General features: G+C 40.2%; 1 protein-coding gene across 4 annotated transcripts in view; it reads right to left on the bottom strand.

The window, feature by feature from the left end:
• ptprua (protein tyrosine phosphatase receptor type Ua) overlaps window positions 1-21,685 on the bottom strand; it is a 195,961-nt gene that overhangs the window by 78,855 nt on the left and 95,421 nt on the right. For all 4 annotated transcript variants that reach the window (XM_028035255.1, XM_028035256.1, XM_028035257.1 and 1 more), the window contains exons 3-5: window positions 19,505-19,776; window positions 6,812-6,893; window positions 4,670-4,785 (exon numbers count right to left, since the gene is read on the bottom strand). In XM_028035255.1, the coding sequence (XP_027891056.1) occupies window positions 4,670-4,785; window positions 6,812-6,893; window positions 19,505-19,776 (470 nt within the window). The remainder of the gene's footprint in view (window positions 1-4,669; window positions 4,786-6,811; window positions 6,894-19,504; window positions 19,777-21,685) is intronic.

Raw genomic sequence — 21,685 nt, 5'->3', positions numbered from 1 at the left:
CTCCCGGCTCGTCGTTGTTTCCAGCTGACATCTCCTCAGCTGCCTCCATGCTGATGTGTCAGCGCCGCAGGCGGACCGGCTCAACCCGTCAGGACCAAATCAGAGCCGGCTGCCGCTCAGAAAGCCTCCTTCCAGGACATGCAATATATGCGGCTCGCTCAAACAATAAGCAGATTAGAACGTAAAATGTCCGCTCTTGATTTTCACTAGGAAATCGATTTGACAACCAGAGGTTTGAGCTGGGACTGACTCAGGAGAAAATCGGATGCAGTTTGGAGAATGTTTATGTCGTGTGCATGATGTAACATTTTTCCTACTAGTTACAGTTTCTCACAAATATTCACCCCTTTTAAAGTGACTGACCTAATTCAACAGAGGTCCAGTCAACTGGTGCCAGTAGTTTACAAATCAGTCATGATCAGCAAAATTTGGATTTTTTTTGCGTCAAAAACAAATTACTAAACAACCTTTAATGTCAACTGATTTCTACAAGATATTGGCAATTAAAAATATTTAACATAAAATAAATGATTGCATAAGTGCAAAAGTATCAGCCAGGAGATGGAAGCAAAAAGAAAAAAATCTTAAGGACCTGAATATCTCCTTCGAGCTCAGTTAAATCATCATCAAGACATGAAGGAATATGATCCATGTGTCGGTCTGCCTGGATCAGGTCGCTCTCACAACCTGACAGACTGTGAAGAAGGAGACTGGAAAGAGGACACCAGGTTACCATGACTACGCTGACGAAGGAGAGTAGAGAAAGAGATCTGGAACAGTTCTGAAGAAAGAATGGCGGAAACCTGAACAACATGACTGAGAGCGACCTACAGTAGCTGTGTTTCCACTGACCATATGATTTCCTTATTTGATATTATGAACATTTATTTGCTTATTTGAAACGCGGCAATCAAAAAAACTCGCTAGGATCTGGTGATTTTTTGCGGCATCAAAAATAAGCGTGTTTTGCAAAACTGCAATGGAAACACTTTTGTCACATGATACAAGTCACATGATCAACAACAGGATGTTACTACTGGCAGAAAAGACGAAGAAGACGACAGGAAGTGGTTGTAGGATGACGACTAGGTTTGTTTTTTAAACATCTTATCTGGTTAAAGAAACTTATTTGCTTGTGATTTTAACTGCGTTGCTTGTTTAATGGAAACACTGTGTTTTTTCAACATTAGCAGAATACCAACAAAGTTTTGTGCTCAATTGGAAACGCAATCACTTATTTTATGATACATATTTTTATTTCATTGAGATTTATTTTTTGCAAAAATCAGTTTTCACTTTCAGATCAAAAAGTTTTTGGTCAAAGAAGCAAAATTTAGCGGATCATGATTGAGTTGTTAAAGCAACAAAAATCTAAAACATCCAAGGGAGACAATAGTTTTTATTGGCATAGCACACGGACTGCTGTTTGACTTTCATTTATTTCACTGAACACACACACACGCACCCGCACACACACCCCGACACGCCCACATACAATTTGCCATCAAGGTGAAAAGCTCTCAGTTGTTTGCGTCTCCCACATGTTGTGCGTAGCTCTAGCTACAAACAAGAATTTATAAACTAATATTTTTAGATGTTTTTTTTCATGTGTCAATGACATTCGAACACAGTGAGAAAGGGGTTTGAAGAAAAAAATCGCGAAGAAGAAACACAAAGGCTGGGACTGGGAGGATAGTGAGATGAAATTTGCGAGGCCCCTTCTCCCTGCAGCCGTCATTTCAAAAGCACTCAGATGTTGAGGCTTCAAAGGCCAGAGGAGGATTGAGGCATTCAGAGAAGGGTTTTTGAAGACTAATATTAGCTCATATTCAGATGAGGGAAATTGAAACTATTTTCAGTTGGTGAACGAGAGAAATGGCTTTCGGCTTTAGTAAACCAAAACCCGTCCCAGTCGGAGAACTAAAGCAAGAGGCGCTAATTTAATAACCTCTCATATCTGCAACTGAATCTTTTCCCAGCAGCACTGAAATGATCAAAACACAATATCAGGCTCTAAAACTCAGCATTTATCTGAGCCATACTGCAGGATTATTAGTGACGCTATACTCAATTACAGGAAAATGGATCCAGAGTTTTAAGCAGCTCCACTGATTAATAAACCTAGAAATAATTCAGCTCAAAAGGATTTATGTTCTTCAATATCCAGAGATTATGCCTGTGCTTTACAAACTTATCGTTGCATTACTGTCTTACTTCATCTTCCGTTTGTGTCTGGAGATTTCCCCTTTCTGTTCCAACATGGATGAATGAGTTTGGTGTGGAAGAACATGACCGACCTGGACAGCCCTGACCTAAACCTGATGGAACACGTTTGGGATAAATTAAAGCGGCGAATGTGAGCCCAGCCTTCTCGTCCCATGTTAGTGTCTGACCTCAAAGATACAGATGGCGCTTCAGGCTGTTTTCACACCTGATAGCCCAATAGACTGGGTTTGATTTGGGACCAAGATTGTGACATTTGTTACGTTTTCAGCTGGTGTGGCTTGCTTTCTCACTGCAAGGTGTCAAACAAACCAAACCCCTTGAAAAAACCTGTTTGCAAAATAAATTTTAAAAACTGTCTACTGCCTTTGCCTGTAGGGGCGCTGCACCATGAACCACTGAAGAAAGCGACATGAAAACCTCTGAAGAAGACATGAGCACAACTTCCTGCTTCACAAAATGCAAACCAATATATTTACCCAGAATGCCATGCAGTATAGTCCACTTCCTGCTGTTGGAGCAGTCTCCAGACTTTCTAGGCAAACAAACTAGATTTGGATTAAAGCAGACTAAACAGGGCTGCTGTGAATGAACCCCTAAAGATTTGAAAGTTCCAGCTGTAGCATGCGCCACACTCATGTCTTCTGAATTTGGAGAAAGTCAGAAAAATGAAATAACTATAAATAACTTTGGTTATTTGCTGCTCAGAATGATCAAAGATGCTTCTGAGGTAGTTTGTCCTCTCGTCAAACAAAAAAGCAATTCCAGCCTCATAACTGGTACTATTCCATCATATTTCCTGCATGCAGCTATCCAGGCCTTCCTAAAAAAGGCCAAACTTGATAGTAGGGTACATAGGAAAACTCTAAATTGCTTTTTCTGTCCAAAATCCCAAAAGTTATTACGCTAAAAATGCTTCCATTTTCACTCTTCTGCATGGTATTGTAATCTCTTCAGGGAGGTTAGGATTCCTTATAACTCTCTGAAAAGGTTACGTAACCATGGCGTCTCAGGAATAATAAGTGATATATATACATATATAGTTGAAACCAGAAGTTTACATACAGTGAATAAAAAACGACACGCACACACAAGTTAAATCTGATCTAACTTTTAGTTCAGATTGAATCACTTAAATTATTTCCATTTGCTAAATGATTAGAGAACGAATGTATCAGAGATTTATTTATTACAGAATCAGAAGCTTACATACAACCCCTCAGTATTTGGTGTTGTTTGTTTTGGCTCAATCATTTTAGGTTTCTTTCCACTAGCTTCTCCTAGTTGCTGGAGTTCTGGCCCGTTTCTGCCTGGAACATTCTGTTGGGTTTAGTGTTGCAGCTGCTCACCAGGTTGCCTCTCAGCTACAAAATCTGACATTTACCATATCCATAAAACCTGCCATCATCATTATTCTACTGTATATGCTGCCACTCTGAGACATCACCAGAAAGTATGACTTTGCTTCTCATATGATGACACGCAGTTCTACCTCCATACTTCAGCGTCTCCAACAAAACAACATCATGGTTGCAAAGTAACCATTTGGTCACAGTCATCACCAACAAACCTGCTAAACTTGCATTTGTTCTGGATTCAAATCCTGATTTTTGGTTGAAAGACAGAAACAATTTGTCTTCTATTTAGAAACGATTGCTTCCTGGAGGCGTGGCCTCTGTTGAAGATTTAAATTTCACCCAATCTCTAACGTTAACGTATGTAACGCGTGAGTTTCACGTTACAATGCTTACTGGAAACTGTCTGCGCTGTAAACAACCGTCCTAAACTGCGAAGAGAAAATAGCCGATCCGAATGTCACAGCTGTTAATGATAATTCAATATTTGGAATGCCGATGTGGATGAAAAGGTCAGGCATTCAGCAGGACAAAAGAGACGGCACCCCGCTGTGAAGCTGCACCTCCAGCTGCCTCACAGCTACAGGCTGTATGTGCCTTATGTATTCTCCTCCATTAGCAGAATGCATTGTGGTCTGTAGTCACTTCTGGGACGATGTGGAGTTTTCTGGACAGGTCAGCTGGACGCCTTCAGAGGGGTCAGTGAGGGTCAGCAGGTAGCCAACACGGACTGAATGAACGGCTTCGTTCACCATTGTTAAAACTACAGGTGGACTACAATTCAGAAAAATGGCATCATCGCTCACAACTTCTTCTGTTCCGAAATTCTACAAGAGGAATCCAAGTGAACAGGAGAAAACCCAAACTGACTGTCTGGGGGAATTACACAGGAAGACAGGAGAAGGCCAGGCTAGAGCAGAATAGTTGGGATTCAACATTTGAAGGGACATTTTTGAATGTTGTGTTTTTAAACTAAACGGAAAACTAGATATTTTTATCTGCACCATTTATTTTCTCTTGGAGTTGTTCAAGATCAATAATTTAACCAAAGATAACTATAAGAAATCCCTCAGTCCCCCATGTCTTCTTACCTCGAGCACGAATGGCTCCGTCTCAGAGACTTTGCCCGTGGCGACGCACTGAAATGAGGCATTCTGACCGGCGTTCACCTCCACGTCTCCCAGCCGAGAGAAATGAGGCACCTTGTCTGTTGGAGTGCAGACAGAGAGGAAAGACACAGATCAACGCAGCACTTCTGGAGTTCAGTGATGCTGTCTAAGCAGAAAACAAAGATGGAGGAAAGCTTATTCAGAACCTCTGCTACAATGACGAACAAGTTCTTCTGTATCCATTTTTATTTACAGGTAAATACTGGAATTGTTTTTGATTATTTTTTTCTCTCTGGCAAAAAAAAAAAAATTTTATCACAACCTCGTAGTGATTTTTGTAGCACTGTCCCTCAGCCCAGGAAACTGAGTCACCGTGCAAATGCATCTCGCTCCAAAGAGGGAACGAGTGCAGCAGAGGCTGAGTTTAGATTCCAAACTAAAAATAAATCGGTAAGTGTGCCGATTTTGAAAGTTTCAGGTCCCTCCGTTTCTTTTCTTTTTTTATCTAGCAAGGATTCAGTGATTTATACTTCACAGTCAGTCTTACTTTTCATGAGCACCGGAAAACGGATATCTGAATTTCATGAGGTCATAAATACGCCACATTATCATTCATTAACATTTTTCTACATTTCTGCTGCAAAAAATAAAAATACGCCAGTTCTCACTAAAAGTCAGAGTGGATCTTGGCAGCCATCACTACAAGCGACAGTTAAAAACGCTGGTATTTTTAGATGATGTGTTGTAGCAGCAGAGCTTTGGTTAGGCCACATTTCTAAAAATGCAACAACATAAAGGGGAAAAAACTGTAACCATTATTATATTGTATTTAATTAAGATTAAAGGTCTATCTATACATCTATCTACAAGGGTTTTTGAGCATCATCAGTCCTTCAAAGGTCATGCCAAATTGCTCAATTGGATTTAAGTCTTGCCTGACTGGGCCTCTCAAAAAGTTCCATTTCTTTTATTGTCTGACTTGCTGGTGAGCTTCAATCATTGTCCCTCCTCATAACCCAAATCTGTTTAAAGCTTAAGGTCACAAACTGATGTCCAGACATCCTGCAATTGACAAAAAAAGATTCAATGTGGGCAGTGGTGAATCTAGAAAAAATATCTACAGGGTGGGAAGAGAGAGGCAAGGTTGGCATCATATGATAGAAATGTATATGTAGATTTACATTCAGGAGCCCCTAAAGAGACACTGAATGAAAAAGTAAAAAATAAACTTTCTCTTGTGCAAGAGATCTGGTACGCACGAGAAAGTAGCTAGTGCGCACCAGATATTTATTTTCGTGGGACAAGTTTCACAACCTTTACTGCATTTAGAACACTATGATGATGCATAGCATGCAGATCTGGGTCACCCTGTAATGAGTGATGTAATGGTGACAGGTGAGCAAAGCTGTGCACTGCACTGACTAACTGTGTCTTGTTTATGTGACTCTTTCCGATGCCATCTGCAGCAACATGGGAACTGTAGCCACGCAGTAACATAGAAATGCAGAGCTGAGTATCATCCATATAAGCACTGTGGTTTATTACTGTACAAACTGGAGTCAGTGGATGATGGAGAAAAGTGGACCAAGAAAGGAGCTTTGTGAGATTTGGACCACTTTGGAACTTAAGCATGAAATTCCTACCAACCTTCCCAGAGATTCATTCTGCATGTCTGGATCAACAGCACATCACTGATGATGATAAGGACAGTGAAAAGATCATTTCCCTAACAATTAAGGTGACATAGCAAAAGACTGAATATAATGTTCAACCAAATTCCAGCTACGTAAGGTTCTCTGCCAGAGCAGCTCCTAGCTGTCCTTCGCCTGTGGCATCGCAGTAGTTTTACAAGTTCCCATCTGGGAGCTTGAAGGCTGGATGAAAAGGTCAGGCATTCAGCAGGACAAAAGAGACGGCACCCCGCTGTGAAGCTGCATCTCCAGCAGCCTGACAGCTACAGGCTGTATATGCCTTATGTATTCTCCTCCATTAGCAGAATGCATTGTGGTCTGTAGTCACTTCTGGGACGATGTGGAGTTTTCTGGACTGGTCAGCTGGACGCCTTCAGAGGGGTCAGTGAGGGTCAGCAGGTAGGCTGTGAACATGGAGGAATCTACTACTTACAACAGGGATAGTTGAGCAGCACGGTGTCATCCAAGGCGATGTAACCCTGCCGCTCTTCGGAAACGGTCGCTTCAAAGATGACCTGTGGAGACGATGGAAAAATGAAATGACTACAGAGCTTTGCACTTTGACAAGCAACATTCATTGGGAGTTGGAAATTAAGAGAGAAGGGGTAACTACTGTACTGCTGCTAACTACTGCAACCAGTTGTAGATGCTTAATACAAGCCTGGCTGAATTCAAACTATCCATAATACAAGAATCCAGTCTAGAGGCAGTTAAATGACGGGTAACTGTTTCATTAATAATCCTCTGATCACATAAGAACACGACTGCACTGACACGGTTCTGTATTTTCTGGGAAACCAGTGACGAGATATCAGTGACACTTAAAATCTGTCTTGATTTTTGCATCAAACACAAACACATTATTTATTGTTTTATAAGTTTTGCTGTGTAAAAACTATTAGGTAATAGGGCTGTGTAATTTTATCGATTCTACGATATTTATCAATATTTTTTCCTCCGAAAGTATTGATTTTTCATCCGCGAGCATTAATACATTAAATCCTACTTTGAGTTTTATGTCAAATCCACATGAATTAAATGACACTATCACACATGACATTTTTTACCCCGTTGCCCATGTTCATTAAAAATGACAGGAAATGAAACAACCAGTTACAATTACCAAATAACATTTAAACAAAGGAAATATATAACAAAAACAACATTTATTACACCAGTATTACACTATCAGTTCAATTAATTCAATCCAAGTCTATGGAACTGTCACAGAATGTCACCAACATCACTCTGTCCCTCTAAAATTTTTCAGAAAATCTTAAAAATGTATTGAATCAAATTGATTTGTAGTTTGCTGAATATCGTGGTATATATCACATCATGAGCAGAATATTGTGTATTATATTGTATCGTGACATCAGTGTATCGCAACAGCCCTATTAGGTAGCCAAATATGTTCAACATAACAATGTTCATTTTAGATTGGAGGGTTTTATATATTAGCATTTTTTATTTTCAATTTGAATTAATGTATTCATCAAAAACTGGTTATCAAATGTAATTTTTAATAATTTTTTCTTTTGACACTAGGAAAAGACTAAGATGGTGCTTCAACATTTTGATTAATTTACCAAAATGTATCTGAATTTGCTGTATCTGTTAACTATCGTTCTTATTTGTTGTGTAAAAGTTCCAGAGGATAGTCTGGCTGATGGTGGCATCATGTACTGTAAATGAATACATCACCTGAGTAAAATTTGGGAACTATTTCTTAGATTCAGATTTAGAAATAAATACTACAGGTTTCATTAGACCATCTTCTCCAGCTGGTACTTTCATTAGACCCAGAGGATCACAGCAGGAATCCTTTAACACAGCCTAAATATGAACTCACTCATCTAAGTGAGCTGGGCGCACACAGAGACTCAAAGTGACTTCCCAGCATGCACCACGGTCATTCTACGATCCCCAAGATTAATTGCAAACCATCCCGTGAGAGCCTCCACGTTTTACTGAGCCGCTCTGTCTGAGCTAGCAGGTGCTAATATGACAGCGGTATATGCCTCTGACATGAGGTGTGCACATTACCGCTGCCGGTCATCTGTCCGCAGCCCAGCGCCTGTGAGCGTGCGCTCAGATGGCCGAGAGATTTGCAGTGTTGGCCATGCTTCAGGCTCTGAGTGCCGGGGGCTGATCAATAACCCCAAAGGCCTTGGTGGATGGATACAGGCTAAGCTTTTCTTTCCACTAATTTATTTTTATTTTTCATTCATATGTCGGGTCATTAGGGACGTCTGACCGATTAACTCCTCAATTCATCACGCGTCAACGCACCCACCAGCATCGATTTGCTCAGCTTTGCGCTGAGACACTAAGCTCCTCTGCATCTGCACTCACTCAGAGAGAGTGTGTGGCGGTGTGCGTGGGTGTGTTTGTAACATGCACAGCCAAAAAACAAGCATCAGTGTCCAATACCTGTGTATATGCAAACACTAAGCTATTATGCAAATTGCTAAAACTCAATCCCAGCACGGCATGCACAACTGCAGATAAGACAGTTTGCTTGACGAAGAGAAATAATGGCCGCCCGTAAAACTCTGCCCAATAAAACACACACAAAAATACTGTACTACAAATAAACAAGGCAATGTTATGGCACAAAATTTCTCAAAATATTAAAGGGGACATATGCAGAATCCACTTTTTAAACCCTTATATACATTTTGTTTTGTACTTTGAGTTTCTAGGATTGCAGAGAAGTTTAATTTAGAGTGTCTTGGTGATATTGTTATATTCTATTTGGGTCATTTTTCAATTTATTCAACTATATTTTTTGAACCTGCTAAGCAAGGTCACAGATTTCAGGTTAACAAGTTTTGTCATTTTTACTTCTCACTGACATTTTGCTGTCAGATTTCCAGGATGCTGAAGCTGCCTGGGTAAGTCGAACTTTTCGGTCCTATGTGCTCATATTCAAAAGATGTGTGTGTTTTTTTCAAACATATAAAAGATGCTAGCCTGATAAAAAAAAAACAAAAAAAAAAAACAGTCCTTTGTTCTACACTTTACTTCATCCAGAGAGCCTGGACCCTGAGCTACTGAGAAACAATTTCTTCCTGGAGGCGTGGCCTCCGCTGAGGCTTTAAATTCTACCCAGTCGCTAACGTTTGGCTGTGGCGTTTGTAAGAAGCTTACTGGAAATTTCCTGCACTGTAAGCAACCACCTTCCACTTCGAAGAGAGAAGAACTGATCTGAATGAAGTGGCTGCTGATGTTGCTCAATTTTTAGAAGCGTGTCCAACACTGACTGAACGGCTTCCTCTGCTGCCATTGATAAAACTTCAGACAGACTACAATTCTAAAACAGCGCAAAAAATCTGTGTCACTGTGCACAACTTGTAAAGCGCCTTGAGGCGACATTTGCTATAAATTGGTGCTTAATAAACTGAATTCAATTGAATTGTCCTTCTATTCGCTGATTGGCCCAGGTGAAATTCTGCCGGTGGAATCCATCTTACTGGGAGAAATCCCAGAAGGAGAGATGAGAATTGCATCATAAGGCAATAACCAGGATGAAAAGATCCAGAAGGAGAAAAAATATAGCAGGGGAAGAGATATGGGAGGAAAAAGTCACACTATTAATATTTGCCACCACATGGGTGATGGCATCTTAAATATTTTACAGCAAAGTTTCAACCTTTTACCCACACCCGCACAACAGTGTCCTTAAAAAAACAAACAACAGAAAAACCAAACGAACATATCCAGCTGAAGGTGATTTTGTTCCACAGTCATCTCTCTCAGCTTCTTCTTCTGTTAACAAAAATGGGCACCAGGAAAAGAAAAAAATGGAGCATGTGACACGGCAAAGGAACAATCTGTGAAGGGAGAAGTGAGTTTTCATTCGAGGGGAGCAGCAGGGGGGCGCTGCTCACAAGAAGAGGACTCTGTGTCATCAGCGGTAACCAAAGGAAATGACACGAGAAACAAATCCACCTCAGAGAAGCAGCTCTGCTCTGAGCGTAGATGGTTAAGAAGATAGATAGAGCCGCACATAAAAAAGAGAAAGGGAAAAAAAAACCATGCAAGGATTGTAATGTCCACCTCCTGCTGCTTCCTGCTTGGCTCATGAGATCCAGCGCTGCAGAAGCAGCCGGCCTGCAGGGGAAAAACACTTACCCAACCTAACCAACACACCGGAAAGCCAAAAGTATTCACACCTCCTCAACTCCTTCACATGTCCTCACATTATAGCAGCAGATGATGGAGTGTGTCTATGTCCAAAGAACGTATGTTGAAAAGTACGTGCAAGAAAAATATCCGTGACAAATGTGGAGAAACTTACAGCTAAAATGGAGAACATGTTGACAATAAAAATGTCAGTCTTGCTCTTCACAAATCTGGGCTTCATGGAAAAGTGGCAATCACACTCCGGCTATTGTAAATAGGAAATGTTTAAACTTTGTCTTGTGCCAATCAGGAGACACACAAACATGACGAAGATGGTTGTTAACGGAGACCAAACTGGAACTCTCTGAGCTACATCCGAAAACCTGTTTGTGGTGGGAAATGAACACTACTTGTCACCTTAAGAGGGCGACAAGCAGACAAACTTTATTATTGTTTATATTCATACTTGACTGATAAACAGGCCTCCAGTCACTAGGTGGCAGCAGTGTTCAAATTAACTGACAGGCTGTTAAAGCCAGGAGAACCAGCACAGGTACACTGGTGTACAGGTACTGGAGGAGGAAAGGATGGTTTTGAAACATGCCAGTATGTACCTCCATAGAGGACAAATGGAGACGTTTGTGACAGTGGAAAAAAATTGGCGGCAGAGATTAGTAAAGCAAGTACGACTGAGTATTATGGCCAGACGAAGAGATTTAAAAAAAATTAAAAAGTCATAAAATAGTAGCTATTGGCAGAATGAAAATGCTGTTGCTGGAATAAAGTTGTAAACATTTTTTGTAAAAAGTCATAATGACAAAAAGCTTTTATGGTAACCAAGATCTAATATGAATGGCTCAATAAGTCTGTGGTTCTTCCTCTGGTAGACATTCGCTTAAACCATCGTTTTAAAGTCCTGCAGCTGATAATAACTTCATGTTAAAAGATGAACATTTTTTCTTTATTTGTAAAACCAATACTAAGTATAATTTCACAAGATGCTCAGGTTTCCTCATTTTAACACAGTTTGGTGTGGAGTTCTCATAAAATTATAACTTTATTATCAAAAACAGACAAAAACCTGTTAGTCTAGCCTAAATAATCCGCTGTAAGTGTCTGTGGTTCACAGTTTAGGACACAGACACAGCCTAAATGACTCTTTGGTTTGCTGTGAATGCAAAATGTTATGAAGTTTTCATGTTTTCTGAAAAACTAAAATAAACAATATTGTTCCAAATTATGAACAAAAATGTTAAAACGCTTTATTATACCTTTGCCTGTGAAGCCTATAAGCCTGTGAAGCTGACAAGTAAGCATTATTTACAGGTTTAAAACGATTTATTGTTACATCCCAATGAATCATTTGCACTTTTTCTCTTTTGAGTATCACACAGACTGAGAATGGCCTAGTAAAAGTCTACATGATACAAGGATACTTATGAGATTGAAAGAGAAAGTTGAGCAGATGATAGTTAAACATAAAAAGTAAAACTGGAAACAAAAAACAGAATCTGCCACTTAGCAGAAACAAGGATACAAACCAATTACTCTGAATATAAATGAATAAGTCTTGGTTTTTATGCGTCATTTAGTAATTTTTTTCCACTGCCACTCTTCCAACTCGATTGGGCATTAAGTGAGGGCAATACCCAATCCCAGAAGTCAGAGGAATGCCACCTAAATTACTGATGGGACATTTGCTTTGCTTTGCTGCAGTGGCACTTTGCTTTTACTGCCGCTCAACGGATCAATATATGTAAGAGGTCTTTCACCCCCTCTACGGTTAAACGCTTGGATAGACTTGGAAATATTCTAATTAATAGCCAAAAAGGCACCCATAGTTTTAACAACAGTGATGTGGAAGCTAGAAGTATTGACTAGAAGTTTGAAAATCTCAGAAGTAATGCTCAAGGCCAAGAACACCTCTGATCACAGTCCATCATATCTGTGCAGCCTGTGCCCCTCCTGAGGCGCTCCATGATTACTGGCAGATTTTTTTTTTCTTTTTTATCTCATCCACTTTAAGCACATTCTCCCTCTCTCTCTCTCTCTCACACACACACACACACACACATTTTCTCCTCCAGACCCTTTGAAGCGTCCTTTGCCTGGGAGGGGCTGTAGCGCTTGGGCCGATGTGTCGGCTGGCAGCACCTGACACAGATCTTTATCGGCCGCGCGGCGCGGAGAGAGGAGTGGCGCTCTGAGCTCAGTGTCGGCGGGGACAAGAGAGGAGAATGCTACAGCTGAATTTATACACCAATTCTTTTTCCCAGTCATACTGACCACTCAAAGTGCTTCACACTACAGACACAATTTTATACCAATACTCTGATTGGAAGGCAAGTTGGGATTAGGCGCCTTGCCCAGGGCACATCGACGTGACAGGAAGAAGCTGGAATCAAACCTACAACCATCCAGTCGCAAGGCAACTACTCTACCACAGAAAGGAAGATGATATTAAACGGGCTGTTTATTGGGTTGGTGTCATTTTATTAGAATCTGGTCACAGTGGGCTGCATGCAGCATTTCAAAGGAACATTGAGAGGAAAGGTTGGGTCAGGAAAGGTACAGCAGCAACACTGATAACTGCAGACCTGGGAGGATGGTGAAGTAAATCAATCAATCAATCAAGTTTATTTGCATAGCTCATTTCAGCAGCGAGGCAGTTCAAAGTGCTTTATATCATAAAACACAAAAATAAAATTAAAAAATCATAGAAACATCATACAGTCACCAATTGAGAAACCAGTAATAAACATACATTTTATCAAGTGCCATCATCAATACACATCAAATACGTTGGTCAGTATAGTTTTGGTCATTTGTTATGGATCAACAGCAGCTCTAACCAGGTGGGTTTTTAGTCTAGATTTAAAGTTGTTTGGCAGTTTCCTGGAAGTTTGTTCCAGATTTGTGGTGGATAGAAGCTGAATGCTGCTTCTTCATGTTTGGTTCTGGTTCTGTGGAGGCAGATCGAACCAGAACCAGAACCAGAAGTAAAAGGTTTGGTAAAGATTCACAGGCTGCTGGTTGGAGTCCTTTTGTTAATCGACTCCTAAACCAGAAACAACCTAAAGGTTGAGTTACAGTCTCACTTTTGAAAGTTTGTGTTGAGGTAGTTACCTCCTCTAAGCCTTCTTGGAAATCTTTAGGTTATCGTCAACAGGAAGAGGAGAGACACCCAGCCAGTCTGGCTGAAGGTTTTTGAAGCAACACCTCAGCAGATCCACATGGTGATGCCCTCATGTCGGGTGTACATGTTTGTAATGTTTAAAATGTTTTGGAAGACTGAAATGTCTTGAAAATAAAATTTCATTTAACTGATATGATTATGCAACTTTATTTGTTGTAAGTTTGTTGATTATTCCTTCATTTAAAAAAGCATTTAATCTAGTTTCAGTCTGTGTTATATTCACCGTTATGAAGGTATTTTTGAATTGACCTTTTTGTTGTACGGTGCCTTTAGATGACATGTCATGAATCGGTGCGGTATAAACAAGCCAAACTGAGCTGAATTAAAACAAAGTGGACATAGAGGAAGATGACCAGGAAAAAAGTCATTACTTAAATGAAACACCTTCAAGCTCAGCCAAAATTTGCAGCTTCTCAAACAAGCCAACAAATCCTATTTGGAGAAAAATAAAGTTTTAGGTTCAGATTAGACAAAGTTTGAAATCTTTTGCTACAACGTCAAGAAGGGTGTTTGGAAAGGCCAGGGTTCTGATTTCAAACTTGAGAGTATTGCACTAAGTGTCCGACATGGTGGTAGTAGCTACATCTTCAGGGTCCGTGTCACTTTACTGGTATTTACACGTTGCTCAAAGTTAGTGCAATGATGAGGAAATCCTTCGATGTCTTCAATGTCACCATTAATCAACAACTTCTGGCTGAAACGTGGATGGAATTGGCTGTTCCAACAGGAGAAAGATCCCAAACTAGACCTGGATGAAATCAGGGAAACATGCTGAGCGGAATGGTCCCGGTCTCAATCACATCAAAACGTCATCAAGCATCCAGAAAAGCTGTGCCTGTAATAAGAAACTCATTCCTGTCTCTTTTGATGAAGCAGACAAACTTTGCTCCTGATATGTGCGGATGCTCATGCTTCAATATCTGCTGCAGACGATTCAGCTTCACAGGAAACTTAAGGAGGTCTGTCTCTTTGCCTGCTGGGAGAACTTCCATCAACACAACACAGTAGACTGTACGAATCAGCTCACTCCATTGAGATCGCCTGTCCCTAGTCCTCCGGCTTCTCCAAACTTTCCAACATCCACACTAAAGGGAAGATAAATCATTACTTTAATTATCAGCTTGGCTGTTGGTGCCGGCGATGAGGACAGGAGAGTTGAGGATGGTGCGGTGCAGGCTGTCCTCATTGATCTCTTCAGGCCTCTAATCCATTAACTAGCTCTTGATTTATTGAGGTGGGCCTCAAAGTGCACCAAGGTTATGGAAGCAAACACCCACCACCACTCAATCCCCACCTTGAACACACTGGGTCAAATGGAATTGAGGTCAATTGACTCTTGTGCGAAACTCACGCTCCTACATCCACTGCCTCCTCATTACCAACAGTTTCAGGGAGAGGCCAGGAGGGTGGAACTAGAGGGGGGGATTACTAAGAAGACGGACCGCATTAAAAAATAAACTATCAGCTGTAATGAGGTGAGGAAAGGCTGCATGCAGCCGTGAGAATCTTACAAGCTCCACAATACCACTAATTATGCATCAGCACCGATGGAGGCATCAAACTGAGCTATTGATCACAGTGCAGCACTCAGGTAAATGGACCAGTAAATAACGGCACAAGCTAAACATGCAACCCAGAAATTACACCGCGATTGAAACGGCTTGTTGTACAACTCAGCAGCAAATCTGCCCTATTTAAACATGCATGTTGAGTGGGAGAATAGAAACTGAACTACACCGTAAACCACCATGAAGAATTAGACTGAGTCTAAAGCAGCTTGGTAAACATGTGGCAGCGCTAGTGAAAACACATGGAAATCATCAGACTAACGCTTCTCCTCTAGAGATGGAGATGTATTGAAAACCATAAAATGTGGATTGCCTGTTGACGATTTGCACAGGTATTTTTTTCAATGAAATATAAAAGGTTGTCAGCCGTTAGCAGTTAGCTGGTTACTTAAAACGCAAAGTAAACGACTGTCTTTGTATTTGGGAATAATTTCAGATGTTTTCTTATGTTTCTTACGTTTTCAGTGTTTCATAATGATTCCTAATAATTGCAAAGCAATCATTGTCTGCTCAATTGTGTTGGTTTATTGATTTTTATCTTAACCCTCCTGTTATGTTCATTTCTAGGGTACAGCAAAAATGTTCGTGGGTCAATTTGACCCAGGGAGTGTTTAATCATGCAATAGTGTCAGAAACCAAAAAATTCCTCCAAAACATTTTTGTATCTGATTATTAACTCCAATACTAACCATTTCAATCAATATTTGTGCAATGATGTTTTATTATTTCTCAGAAATTAAGGATCAATGACGACAACCTGCTCATTTACTCATTTGGACATAAAAAATGGAATTTAGATTTTTAATGTCCACTGAAAAAAACCTAGACACAAAAAAACAATAATTTCCTTGAAGTTGACCTTTGGTAAATTATTTTATATTATACTTTTTTTTTTTTTTTACCAAAGGGTGATCTTTATAATAGAACTTGAGACACACATACTGTTCTAGGTCAAATTGACCCGCTGATTAAAATCAAGATAAATGAGTCATGCAGAGAGTATTTATGTTTTCATCCACTTCTGCTGAGTGTCACTCAGAGTGGGTGGAGTTTGTCCACAGGAACAGAAAAGATTCCCGTCAAAGGTTGTGTGAACACCTGCTTTCTCGCAGTTTCCTAGTGAAGTAAAGAGAATAGTGAGAAAGTGGGCTTGTGTGTGTGTGGTTGCGTGTGTTTGTGTGTGAGTGTGTGTGTGGTGAAATATGGTTCATAACTGCAAGGAAACATATAGAATTGGACATTTTAAAATCTTTTTTTGCACTTTAACCTGACTGCCGGGTCAAATTGACCCGAACAGTATCGATGTAAAAAGTAGACCTAGGGTTTGGTACAAATATGTAAAATGAATAAATTTTCAACTTATGTCTAGAGTGCACCTATTAAGACAAATAGAAAACGTTTCATGCAAAAAAAATGCTTCTATTTTTTTTTTTTTAATTTGTAAATTTTAAAACGGGTCAATTTGACCCGGAACATAACAGGAGGGTTAAAGGAAGAAAGAAGAGAACTGAACGAATTAAAGGAACGGAAATAAAGAAAGAAAGATAGAAAGAAGGCAGAGAAGGAAAGAAAAGACAGAGCGAAAGATTTTTCCCTTACATTTTTTGTAATTATGAAATAAATATTTTGACTTCTCGGCCATGTGTAGAGGACCACCTTACAGATCAAAATCACTCTGATTGACTTTCTTGTAGACAGGAAATCAGGAAAGAGCCAACAACATCAAAAGCACTGCAGGCTTTAGAAAAGGAAGAAAATGTTACTGCTGATCAAAAACGACACAAACAGGCATATTTGTTAAAAAAGCACGTTGATAAGAGTGTAAGGAAAGCATTTTGTGAGCTGTGGAGAGATGAGTGTAACTTTTAAAAAAATGTTCATCCATAAACTTATGATGAAGAATTGTTCAATGGACAGGAGCAAGTCGACCTCTGAGAGGCTCCAGCATAAAAAAACAAGAGGTAATTATATTCTCACATGGTTGATTTGGATAGCGTTCCCCTCATTTGAAAACAGCTGATTTGTTTGTACTAATATTATCTTTGTTGAATGTTAAAATTAGTTTCATGATCTGAAATATTTAAATGTGACAAGGGAGGCAAATACTTTTTTCACGGTTTTTCTAAATGTAATAATATAATTAGAGGCTTTTGCTTCTTTTTTGAGCATCACACTGAAGCCTTTTTATTTTTTTTATCTGTGGACAAAATATGGTCCATATCTGCTGGCAAGCGGGCTGTTTGCTTGGATTTGAGAGAAAAATCTATAATTACCAGCAGGTTTTGCTGGCAGAGTTACATAAATGCATTGGCAGAAAAGAGGCAAATACTGGGTGCTGTGTGAAAGAAAATGGCATGATGGCCTCACAATTTGAAGACCTGAATCCACACACTACATATGGATTAGTAAGGATGAAAACATGCCAAAACGACAGGTGTGTTTTACTGAAATTTCAAGGCAGACGGGTGTTTATGGTTTGAAAGTGGTTTAGCTTAGAGAGTGACTGAGCAGAGCTGGTATTCCATCCATTAGCCTTTTCAATTTTTCCACAGTCTGGCTGCAGGTGTGGGAGGTCCAGGAGGGATAAGCAGACATTATTTCCAAAGCAACATTGTACAACTTGTTGGGGGGGACAAGTTGTACTAGCCAGGTACATGGACTGGCTAGTCCATGTATCTGGACTGGCTAGTCCAGGTACATGGTCTGGCTCTGCCACTGGTTCTCTGCCGGGTAAACCTGAAAAACCTCCAAACAGAATCATCCAGAAAACATTTTGATCTGATGCTCAAACCACCTCAACCTTTTGACCGAGTTCATCTGCTACAGGCAGAACCCAGACACCCTACAGAGTGAGTTCATTTCCAACTGAGGGTTCACAGTCATAATCCACACATCACTTTAAACTGAACCTTTGACTACAGACACATTACAATGCGTCTACAGTCAGCTGGTCACTCATTGAATTTAGCTGTCAACTTGTCAACATAACGCGCTAAATCTTAAATGTATACGTGAAAAATGAAAGAAAAATGGATGCAGTGTTTTGCTACTAAACTGTCAACATTATGACAACTAGAAAACAAACTTTTTCCTAAAACATATCAGCTCCTGATATGTCAGTGGGGCTGTTGTCAGTCCGTTACTGGGCAATGGATCTGTGTGTAGCCTAGCCAACACAGAGCAAGAAAAAAAGAATATGAGTGGTTTTGAGTTATTCTCCAACAGTTTTTCTATGTTATTTTTCCCTTTGCTGTGGTGCACCGCACTAATTTAATGATACTTACATCTTCAGGTTTCACTTTGTTAATGGAATACTCCTATTTCTACTGCAGCAGCGCAGCTATGGATGGCAAGTAAAAGAAGAGTCTTTATGCCCTCCAGCAAAAAGACTCTTCTGCACAAAATTTCAGGATGTAAACAATAATTTGCAATGCATTTGTATGTTAGAACCTCAACCTTCAACACTGTGAGAAGGTTAAGTCTTAAGTCTTTTTAAGCCTCCAATGGGTTTTCTTCTAAAATTGACCCATATTTAGCTCCATCCATCTTCCCTTTAGCTCTTCCCCCTTCCCTGTTCCTTCTGGAAACAAGCATCTTCCCAACATGATGCTGCTACCGTCGGGTTTTATGGAAGGTGATTTGCAAGGTTAGCTTTCCCAACACAGTGTTTTTGCTTGTTGTTTTGTAGCAAACTGGGAACAGAACATCTTCTTGCTCTATTTACGGAATGACTTTCTTCTTGCAACGCTTGATTTAAGTCAGAGTTTGTGTGGAGCATGTCTAATAGTTGTGCTTATCAACAGATTCACCCACCTGAGCTTTGGGTCTCTGTCGCTACTTCAAATGAACAATGAGCCTCTTGGCTGTTTCTGTGATGAATGCTCTCTTAGCCTGGCATGTTAGTCTAGGAGGACAGCCGTGTGTTGGTAGGTCTGAAGTTGTGCCATGCTCTTTTATTTGTGTGGATGACAAACTGAACAGACTTCAACGACATTGACGAGAAACACTGTGGCATTTGAATGTCCTGCAGTATGCCGAATTTTGGCATCCCAAAATAAAATAATTGTGGAAAACGACATAATATAGCATCTAAAGACATTTTAGATGCTAGATTACTTTGACTTCCAGGCAACCTTTCAACACAGTATAAAAAGAACCCTGACTCAATCGTCAGACATTAACAAAGCCCAATCCGATTTACGTTTGGGTTGGGTTGTCCATGTATTTGTCTAACCTGGTAATCGCTGGGCCAGAAGGTGCTGACGGCCAGCTCCACCTGGTGCCACTGTCGCCCCTGGGAGCCAGAGATATTCCACACGGCGCTGCCCTTGGGGCCGCCATTGACCCGGATGTAGACCTGCAGGGCCCCCGGGCTGTGGCCGTCACGGCTGTACAGGAAGTAGCTAAACTGTATGCAGTGGGTGTCGTTCTCACTCAGGGGGAGCAGGTACAGCTGCGCTCGCTGGCCCCCCAAATGCTGAGAGGAATTGACCATCATGAAGGACCCTGGAGGGAAAAACAGGAAGAGATTACCACTGACATCTTCAACTTACTGCAGCATGAGCCTTTAAAAGGAGATTTGAAAGTTTACAACACTAAAAAAACACTAAAAAAAGAGATGACCTTGCCAAGCAGCTTTAGCTAGGCATATTTCACATATAGCAGATATCAGAGCATTTGCAAGACAGAGCTAAACAAGCCAAAATATAGAAAGTAACAGGATCTAACTGGTTGGGCTTCAACTGGAACACTCCTAGGATAGAAATGTCATGTTAGTTTTCAGCCGCCGAAGATTGCCTGCCATCTTCCTATTTTTAAACCCCCGGAACAGAGCCCAAGTGCTAGAGCTGACAGGTTCAAGGATGCTTCTCAGAATATCTGTTAGTTCCTGTCAGGCTATTTGTTTGAATTTGGTGTGTCTGCACTGCTACCTGCTCTCCGCCTTTGCCTCTATCACTTTCTGTCCTCAGAACTGCACCAGGGTGTCTAGATTGGACTTTCATCTCAGAATGAGGTTTGCAGATGTATCAGCGGCTTTCCTATTTCTGCAGCACAGCAGACTCGCCCTGGACAAGAAGGGAACCTGGCGTTAGATAGAGGAGAAATAAGTTGGTGCTTTCAAACTAATACTAAGCTGGAGCTGAGTTGGGAAGTTTTTATCTGCCAAAGTGTTGCTTATGTAAAACCTCAAACCTCCAAAGAGTTGCTTTTTTTTACATGAGAAAGTGCCATATGTGGAAGTTTAAATGATCTCCAATACTGAATGAAAAAAATTTTATTTTATAGAATCTGTCTGTATTCAACAACTAGGAGGAGAAGTGTCTAAAGACGACGTGTTGGTCTAACACAACTCAAATTTTGGTCTTGTTAATAATAATAATAATAATAATAATAATAATAACAAGTCTATCAAACACTTAGCAATAATTATTCCCTCTGTTTATACTAAATTCAGTGTATGTGACATCATATGGAGTAGGGTGTGCTAGTTTCTCATGTAAAATATTTTTGTTGATATATTTTGTTTATGAAGTAAATCTAGAATAAATTTGGTGTTCACCTCCAATTAAATCAGTTTCATTTCCAGAGATTATTCAGATATGTTGACGTATATAAACACAGTTAATATGTGGCGCTTCTTTAAAAAAACACCTGAATATTCCATGAGGTACGACTGACCGTGGCTCTGCTATTGAGTTTACTTTAAGAGCTGCTCAAATGTTGCACCAGTAGATGTGCTTGGATTACAAATGTGCACAAATCTTCGTCTATATTCGCTAATGTTGAAAAAACCCAATTGAGCAATTCTGGTGTTTCCATTAAATAAGAAATGAAATTAAAATCACACGTGAATATGTTTGTTAACGTGGTAAGTCATTGAAGTCATGGCAGTGACAGATGTAAACAGTTATATGAGATATATTCATAATTCATCATGGTGCTAGCGCTCATCATCTGTCAAACAATCAGAGGCGACGTTGGCGTTTTATTCAGGCGTTGGAGCAACAAGCCCCGCCTACTTCGGAGCGGCTACATATGCGGTGTTTTGGAGAAAATGTAGTTGGTGATTTTACAGAAGAGTGATGGATTCATCATGTTGGACTGACACACAACTTTTCATGTACGGTGATGCTGTGAGAACTCTGGTGGAAAAAAACAACAAAAAAACAAATCAACAATCATCCTCCACTTCCCGTGTTCTTCATGGTTTTTGGAAAGAGAATTTATTTTCATAATTTCAATTTGAATAATTTTATGGTCAATGGAAATGCAGCTAGTGACCCAGTAAGAGCACCACTTCATCTCATGCTACTCCATGCTGACACTCCATCCACACTGATCAAGATTCTCTCATTGACACGTTAAAGCAGCTCCAACGGAGGAGCGACCCACCCGCTCCCAGAACCTTCAGCTA

Source organism: Xiphophorus couchianus, chromosome 13 (assembly GCF_001444195.1).
Source record: "Xiphophorus couchianus chromosome 13, X_couchianus-1.0, whole genome shotgun sequence".
NCBI lineage: Eukaryota > Metazoa > Chordata > Actinopteri > Cyprinodontiformes > Poeciliidae > Xiphophorus > Xiphophorus couchianus.
The sequence above is the reverse complement of the archived record's forward strand: the minus strand, read 5'-3'. Positions and strand labels throughout refer to the sequence as shown.